This window comes from Falco cherrug, chromosome 5 (genome assembly GCF_023634085.1).
Source record: "Falco cherrug isolate bFalChe1 chromosome 5, bFalChe1.pri, whole genome shotgun sequence".
NCBI classification, from domain to species: Eukaryota; Metazoa; Chordata; class Aves; order Falconiformes; family Falconidae; genus Falco; species Falco cherrug.
The window spans coordinates 22,331,427-22,340,483 of NC_073701.1; the positions used below are offsets into that span (position 1 = coordinate 22,331,427).

General features: G+C 40.2%; 1 protein-coding gene across 3 annotated transcripts in view; it reads left to right on the forward strand.

The window, feature by feature from the left end:
- RERG (RAS like estrogen regulated growth inhibitor) overlaps positions 1-8,836 on the forward strand; it is a 108,810-nt gene extending 99,974 nt beyond the window's left edge. For 2 of the 3 annotated variants that reach the window (XM_055712481.1, XM_055712480.1), the window contains 2 exons: positions 4,990-5,063; positions 5,787-8,836. In XM_055712481.1, coding sequence (XP_055568456.1) covers positions 4,990-5,063; positions 5,787-6,197 — 485 coding nt within the window. In that variant the 3' untranslated portion in view covers positions 6,198-8,836. The remainder of the gene's footprint in view (positions 1-4,989; positions 5,064-5,786) is intronic. The other variant, XM_055712482.1, reaches the window with a different exon arrangement.
- Positions 8,837-9,057: the final 221 nt, after the last annotated feature.

Genomic DNA, 9,057 nt, shown 5'->3' on the forward strand with positions numbered 1-9,057 from the left:
GGGGTTACACAGGCAGAAACACAACATTGAAGAGTCCAAGTCCAATTATCAGAGCTGTCAGTGTCACAGAGTTTTCTGTCAGAAACTTTCTTTTTACTAATTTTCCTCTTTTACATGTGATAACAACGACTGCAATAACAATGCATGGCATGTCATTTGATGGTGTTATTGATAAATCACCCAACTATGCTTATTTTTGGGTCTGTAGTATCGGTTAATAAAGAGATGTGTGAGGATAGAATGCATTAGCATTAGAAATACGTTCTAAATACACAAGGGCAGTACTGTGCTTACTGTAAAACCACTGACGGTTGCAAAATAAAACCCCTCCTGTAAGGTAAATAATGGATGGAGTAAGTAAAAGCCAGACGCAAGCAAAAAAAATACATTCAGCTGAGTTTTGAGAAGATCTGTGGTAGGGGAAGGAAGAAGGCTGGAGAAACTTTCTGAGTCAGGAAGGTACATTCAACTTACAGGGATTTTCTAAAATGTTAAAGGTTCCTGAAGCAATAAGGAAATGCAGAGGGGGACAGATTTCATAAAGGCAGGCTCAAGGAAAGCTCTCGAGAACATATCAAACAGCACCAGGGTTAGTAGTGGAGGTAAGTTTTTTTTTCCCTGTGGGGTGTCATTATTTTCAGATGTGATAGAGAGCTACATCCTGACGGATGTCAAAAGTTGCAGAAGTCTAAGCAAGCAGGGAGTTAATTTAAAAAAAAATAAAAAAGAACCCCACCAAAAAATTCACCAAAAAATCCCCAACCATCCACACCCCCCAAACAAAAACCAAACAGCAAAACCTTTATTACGTAATCAGAAATAATTATGGGAAATTTTAGTCTTTTTAAAACATACTGCTCCATTGCCATCCAACAAGACTTTAACCAGAATTTAGAAGTTCATGCCTATTAGCTGAAGCTTTTTGGTCTGGACAATCAGCTGTAATTATTACACAAGCTCTTTCTCTAGGTCTCTTGCTGTTCTCAGATGCAGTTGGCTAAAAGCCACCATGCGGCCAAAGTTGCTTAGAGCATTTTTATATGTCCTTGTTTTATTAACCTTTCTTGACAAAAATGAACTAAAATTCTAAATGGAAACAGAGTCTGTGTCCCTATGTACTTAAGAGCAAACAAAAGAGACCAGGCAGTTCCTTAAATCTACATGTGAAACGGTGTATGTCATTGCTCCATCTCAGCTGATTTACCTACTATTACAAGTGTTTTCCTAAAAGCAATAAAGCCTTCCAATGCAAATATTTCCTTCCAGAGCTGTGACATACCTCGATATATACTGCCTGTTCAAAATAAACAAGTACCGAAAACAGCTTTTTATATCACTACAAATCTAAACCAAGAACTAGGAATTACTTCTCAGATAATAGTTTTTCTTTAGAAAATACAAACTTCTGAAACAGATATATTCAATAGATCAGGATAGTCCTGCACAAATAGGTTTGACAAATGACCATTTAAGACTTATAAGCCCAAACTCTATTAAATATACACATATTTAATAAAAACCCCACATATATAATAAATATACAATAAGCACTGCACAAGGATGTGATATGGTCAACCTGTGACTGAATATCATATCTATGGACAGTCTGTGGATCATGGGCTTCAAAGTTTTCTCTATTTTAGTATTTTTTTCCCCTACATTTTTTAAAATCATATTGCTCAGAAGAATAGGGAGATTTGTAATACACTTATCAACACAGAGAGCCCCAGGGGAGATCTTTAATTCCCATCTCCAATCATTATTTCCACAATTATTCAGTAGCTATGGTAATTTAAAAATTTTATCCAGTTCCTATTAATGAATTATTGTGGCAATATATTATACACTTAAAACCAAACCCACTGCCACCACTTTCCAAAATGTTTCTCAGGCCTTTTGACAGCTCTAAGTGTTTCTGGAATAAACTACATTTTTTCAAACGATAGGATTGTGAGAACCAAAAGTACTTTGCACAGCAGGAGTCCTGGGGGATGGCAGCTTTATATCCAAGCGGGACCCTGAAATCTGCCATCACCTTCCAAAGCCGCAACCATCAGCACCTTTGGTCTTGTTATTTGGAATATGGCTAGAAGCATGGCACACCCCCAAACCAACATGAACGGGTCAGATTTACTTATAATCAAACACCAAATACAGCTCTCTCCACAGCGCTAGCAGCGTAAGGCACAGCACAGCTCAGTCAGCAGCAGCAGCTCCCCGACAGCATTGAGGCTAGCAGCTTTGTCACTGAGTCTACTAAGAGCAAAACACAGCTCTGCAGTTTCATTTCTAGCTGAGGTTTTAGCCATATTGCTATAGATATAACATATAGGCATCACCTGGTGCAAATGACAATCTGAAGCTTAGAAAGTTGCCTGTAGTCATCTTGGGAGCCACTGGTACAGTGTTACACTTTGCTCTTTCTACTTCACCATGATGATGCAAACGTAAGACATTTACAGCCTGGATTCATCTGATGAATTTTAGACTTCTAAGTGCTTTTGAGGCGTGATTTATCTGAGAAGAGAGATCAGACAAGCTATATCCAGCACCTATTTTAATTCATCAACTCTAATAGGAGTCGAGGGTGCTTAGCAGAGACACAGACACATGCACTGTCAGTGGTTCCAGTTAGGGATCCAGCAGGTATCTCAAGTCATCTAATTTCTCTCTAGCTGTATGTCTAAAGAAAAAAAAATACAACTGAGAAAATTATATTAATAAATCCCAAAGCAAGGCAATATGTTTGTGAAGTACCATGGAATCAATATGAACAGACTGGAAATCACAACTTCAGGGCTCGTAACTTACAAGACAGCCAGATTCTTCAGATGTTTCTGTTCCTTTGAAAAAGCTATGTATGTGATTACATCAAAAAAATGCTTTAAACATCCAGCTGTTTTACACTCCTCATTAAAATTCACCCAGCTACCACACATTCCAAAGCACAGGAACAAACACACATTTACTAAGATTTATTTACACTAATCTGACCCAAACCAGTCCTACTCATCCAGGATCAAATTCCATCCCAACGTGAGCAGCCAAAGTGAGTTAAGCTTGCACCATAAAGTGCTGCCAGAGTCCTATTTTGAGAACTCAAGTATCATTTAAGAATCATGCCACTTTTCTGTGGCGAGCACAAGTCTACTTGAGATTTATTGTCCCATTTCACGAGGAAGAGCCACATGACCTACCACACTCTGCCTCCTAAGAAGGACATTTCACAGATACGCCGCAAGCGTGGTTGGATGAGCACTTTCTCAAGTTGTATGGACTAGTTCGCAACATCTACTTGTCAAGCAGGGTCAAATGGTTGAAGGCATTTAGGCACTGGAAGGCCTATACAAGTAATGACCTAACATCACCCTACTCGGTGAGCCATCTCTTCTTCACAGCACTCTCCCCCAAAGAAACAAAGCATAATTTCCTAAATGACCTTGGACGTGGAGTCCCAACCTAGCACTGAATATTTTAGCTGCTGAAATAACTTGTTGAAGGTGCATCACTGCAGCTTCCACACCTAACTAGAGCTCCTAGCTTTTCTGCATTTCCCCGGGGGAATCGCTGCAGCTAGCAGGGTGCACAAATGGGACAGAGACATACCACTGACAGACTTAGTATATCTTACTTTGCTGTGTAGGTACAGCCTCAGAATCACAACAGTAGAACTCCAACTCCTTCTGCAGCCTTGCAATACTAAACAGAAGGGGTATTTACAGCTTTTTTTAAAAAAAACTAGTCTTCATTGCCTGAAACCCTACAGCAAAATTGCTTGCCATCTGCCTAATTACGTTGACCATTTGTCCCTATTAGAGGCAGCTGTGCTACTTACAGCAATTAAGGTGGCACAGGAGGGAAGTGACATTTTTGGTTTGGGAAGAGTGTGTGTAGCAGCAACAGCATCAAAACACTCATGATTATGAAGGTGACATTCTTAAGTACATACGGAAAAAAGGCATTCACCAAACATGAGCCCTTTCACAAGTTCAAATTAAAGAAATGTGTTTCCTTAAAGATATCCTTCATCCTATTGAGGAGATTTGCACCAAATAAACGAATTGCATCTCTGACAATGCAAAGCAGAAAAGCATTCATAGTCCCTGGCTGCAGTTTTACAGCATATGCATTTGTCTTTTGATATAGGACATCTGTGAGCTAGCAACAGTAATAAATCTGAATGTTAGCACAGATAATTTTCCAAGTTTTGGGTCAAACACTATCAAATTTAACTTAGCAGCTCATTAAGATAAACCAAGCCCTTTTGTCATTAGTTTTTTGATTAGTTGCCTGGTTCTAAAACCTAGGGCACAGTAAATAGGTCCCTTTTTATTCCTATAGCGTAGTGTGAATGCTTAATGCCCACTCATTATCCTTATAAATCATACACAGGGAAATCACTGCTTGAGACCTTGCTAGGAGAGGGGAATGTGATGATTTCAGCATGTTTCAAAGAGACATTCCTAAAATAGCTAACTGTTCTGTAATTTTATCATAGTATAAGGCCTGAGCTTAGTGGTTAGGTTGCCTGATCTGCAACCATACCAGTTTTGATCTTGTGAGACTTCAGGCTACACAATGACCGGCTGTTGAGCTGGATGCTTTGAGGGTAGTATTATTTGTGCTTTCCAGGTGGCAGCCTTCCCTATGGGCAAACATGGAAAACAGGCTGCAGCCTTGCAGAGCTTTTTGTTGCAGGAAGCTCGGTCCTTTTGTTCGGCAGGGTGCAGTGTCCACAGACACAGCCCTTTGCAGCAATAACTCATGGGAAAGAAAGAGTTGTGCCATATGGGGAGATCTAGAAGAGTCACCATTGTAGAATGGAGGCCTTGAGTGTGTTCCAGAATGGCTGGAAGAGCTCCAACAAATAAAGTTTAGTGAAGCCGTACATCATATCTCAGGTCTTATGCTGACGTAGCTGTAAGGAAGATACAAAAAAACCACCTTACTTTCTTTTAATATGTTTCACAAAATATGTTCTTATTCTAGAGTCTACATATCGTCACCAAGCTACCATTGATGATGAAGTGGTTTCCATGGAGATACTAGATACAGCTGGTCAGGTGCGTGGGTACTTGTACTATTATCCAATACCTTGGCTCAAATAGACAGCAGGGAAGGGGAGTGCGGTGGTGGCAGCAGTGCGGTGTATGGCAGGTGTGCTCCGCTTCTAGGGACGGAGATTTGCTTCTGAGCAAAGCCCCTGCTCCTCCATCACCATCAGCTTGCTTCTTGACCCAGCATGTTGGATTCAGATCCTTCTGCAAGGAATCCTGCTTAAAGTTTTCAAACATTGGAAGAACAAACAAAGCAGGGTTTACTCTGGGATTAAAATTATTTTTTTCTCATTCCTTGATTAAGGGCCAACCCAACAACATATTTTTATTCACAAAGTCACAGTCTATTTCTACAGTCAAGTTATGAGGCTTGAAAACCCCAGTCCATGATTCCCACCAAAACAAAGAGAACTTCTGTCATAGTCAGGTCTCCCTTCCTTTCAAAACATGCAGCATGGCAGGTGCTCATGCTGCACAGTCCTGTGCAGCTCACGTGCTGGGTATCATTCAACAGAGACCTATTATAATTGCCTGCTACCAGCCTGTCCACAGGTAGTCCATGGCACCTTGGTAGAGTAGATCACCTATGCTACATGATAAAAAAAAGTGATGTGCATAAAGTATAAAATAAAGCAGATGTACATGGCTTTGTAGGATCAACATCTATCTGAAGGCCTGGTGTCTTATTCATAAATCAGATTCCTAAGCCTGGTGTCTGTCTTTTCAAAGCAGGAGGATGCTATACAGAAAGAAGGACACGTGCGATGGGGTGAAGGCTTTGTTCTGGTTTACGACATCACGGACAGAGGCAGCTTTGAAGAAGTGCTGCCACTTAAGAACTTGTTGGATGAAGTTAAAAAACCCAAAAATGTCACCCTGATCCTAGTGGGGAACAAAGCAGACTTGGATCACTCCAGGCAGGTCAGCACAGAGGAAGGTGAAAAGCTGGCCACAGAACTGGCATGTGCTTTTTACGAGTGCTCTGCTTGCACAGGAGAAGGCAACATTATGGAGGCCTTCTATGAGCTCTGTCGTGAGGTACGGCGTCGAAAGATGGTCCAGGGCAAGACTCGGAGACGAAGCTCCACCACCCATGTCAAGCAGGCAATTAATAAGATGCTGACCAAAATCAGCAGCTAAAAAGAGTGGAACTAAGCCAGAGAAGCATTTTATAGCATATTAGCTTGGAGTAGGGATGAGGCAGGCAGAGCACACTTAACTAAAAATGGTCAAAGCTTTGCAATTAAAAAAATAAAAAAGACAAACACCACCACTTTTTGAGTAACACAGGGTCAGACTTTTTTCCTATTTCAGAACGTGTTTAGCCACACTGCTTCTGGCTAACATAGGGCGGGGGAGGGGAGGAAGCAAAGGGAAAAAAAGCAAACTCCAAAGGACTAGATGATTGTGGGGATTGGCACTGACAGAGCATCTTCTGCTTCTACAAGGCTGGCTCCAGTCCCCTGCAAGTCAGTAGTGCCTAAACATGATTTCCAGCCAGCCAGTTGCTCAGAAGCCATTGGAGAGCAAGATTCAGCCCTCAGTCCATCAACAACCATTACAACCAGTGTTCTCAAGGACTGAGTACGTGTAGAGGCTGCTGCATTGTATTGGAAAGTTCATCTGTCACCTTTCACCAGCTCTCAATTGGCACATTGTGTGCTTTTACTCCAAACTGTCCTTCCTTGTTATTTTTTCCAAATCTATGAGTACTGATGTTCTTAGCAAGGTACGCAAAAAATGCAGGAAAGGTCTATTTCATGGAGTGTTTAGCCAACAAGACACACATTTTGAAAGAGCTGAAGTTCAGCTGCTTATCCAGATCCTCTGAAACTGTGGAATTCATCAAGAAATAATCAGCTAGTCCAGTCGCATTTTAGCATTTCCCCCTCAAACTGCAGTACTGTACTTGGGGAAATGGGAGTGTATGAGTTGGGAAATAAAACCAAAAAAATAATCACACTACTATTGATTTAGTTATGGGTAGTTTTTAGCTTTTTTTTTACATTTTTGCTTTGGTCTTATTTCAATTCAAGTTGTTCCTCTTACTCTATCTTATAACTGAAGAAGAACTGAATCCATGGGAAGGCAAGCATTCAAAGTAAGCCCAAATGTAAATCAGATGTGAATCACCACTGCCATATCAAAAGGCCATAATTTCCAGCTGTTTAAACTTCCAGATTGCTTGAAGCATTCTGTGGTTTAAACCAGCACATTTTTTATGACTTATCTGGCAAATTGAAGTGAAAGTGCTTTATCAGATTTTGGTGCCTGGGATAAAAGGTGTCCAGTTTTTAATCCTCCCTCTCCTCCCTCAGACATCTCATTTAAGCCAGCTGTCAAGTTTTGCCTCCTGTCTACTTGGTTTGTAACCGTGTGTTAAAAGATGCAACAAACTGGAAGATTTTCATTCACATTGGTCTCCCACCAGTTGTGTAGCATCCTTTTAGGCAGCGTGGTGTGCAGCTCAGACTGTCATCACATAGAACTGCAGCCAAAGGTTGGGATAACAATTGGGAATATTTGCAGTATTCTTTTAGGAACAGCCCCCTTGTAGCAAGTGCTTACAACTTGATTCTCCACTGCTTTGTACCTCATATGGTTATTCACTTCTGTGAGGAAGTAACACCAAAAGATTATCAAATGCAAATTGCTGCAGATGCAGGAGGGTGAGGATACCTGGTTGGATAGCACTTTATACAGTTATAGGTAACCATGTCTGTGGTGGAACAGGCTGGAGAATCAAGCCTGTATATCCCTGTGACAGATAAAAGTCCCAAGTCAGGACTTTTATCAAAAGGATTGGCTTAAAGATACTTTATAAAAATAAATTTCTTTAAAGCATTCTCTTTTACCCAACCAGCATCAAAGAACATCAAATTCTGATGTATATTTTATTTGTACTGTTGTTTATTTTCTCTTTTCCCTATTCCAGATAGTGAAAACATTTCACTCTTCTGGAATCAATGTCTATATTTTAGTCCTCATATTCAGGTATGTTGCCATACATCAGCTAGACACACTGCAATGGAAATTCTACCATGTGCTTCTGGGCAGGCGGTTCTTTCAACAGGTGATACCACTATCTTCATGGCACATCTGTTCCCGAACGATTTTTCATATCTAACTTCTGTTAAAAATAAAATAAAATACAGGTTTTACCATGTTTAGTCCTATTAGTAATGCAGCATCAATACGAGTGTGAAAGAAAGGGCTAGTGCCCGTTCACACAGCCGTAGTCATTAGCTGGAGGCCTGAATGTGCAAATGTGTATGCTACAACAGTAGGAGCCACAGTGAGCACTTGCAAGTCGAGGCACTAATTCATCCCGTTATCTTTCAAACCACTGTCATTGCATGTATCCGAAGTAAACAGAACCCTTACCTGCAATCCCATGGCAACATAGCTGAGAGGGAAGTTTTTATGTCGGTATGCAAAGCAATTGATTTATCCCTTTTTAAAACAACTTCAACAGTTCTTTTCTCTGAAAACCTTTCTTGGGGTTCAGAGTTGAGCTGCATTTGAAATACAGAAAGGTAATATACGAAGGACAAGAGAACATAAATTAATCGTATTCATATCAGGAGAGTTCAAAGGAAGGAGAGGCTAAGTTATGGCCCTAATACTTTTCAGAAGGATCTCAGCAGATTATATCTTCTTTTATAGTGTCTGTATAGAGAAATTATAAAATCCTAGTGAAAGTAAATGTTCCACTGTGTAATCATGACTTGTTATATAAAGAAACGCTAATAAAAATAGTAATGTTACTTTGCAAAGACTGAATTTGGAAACTGTCGAGCATGATAAACACTCAGTCAAAAATGCTATTTTGTGACCTTTCCTCCCACAGAAATGCAAATTTACTTAATTGCTCATTAATTTTCTCGTTGGTGTAATGAGCTGCTTGTCAAGCCAGTTATAGTATATTATAATCTGTTGATACATATTACATAACATTAAATGCAATCTGATTTACGTTGCTCACCATGTTGCAACATAT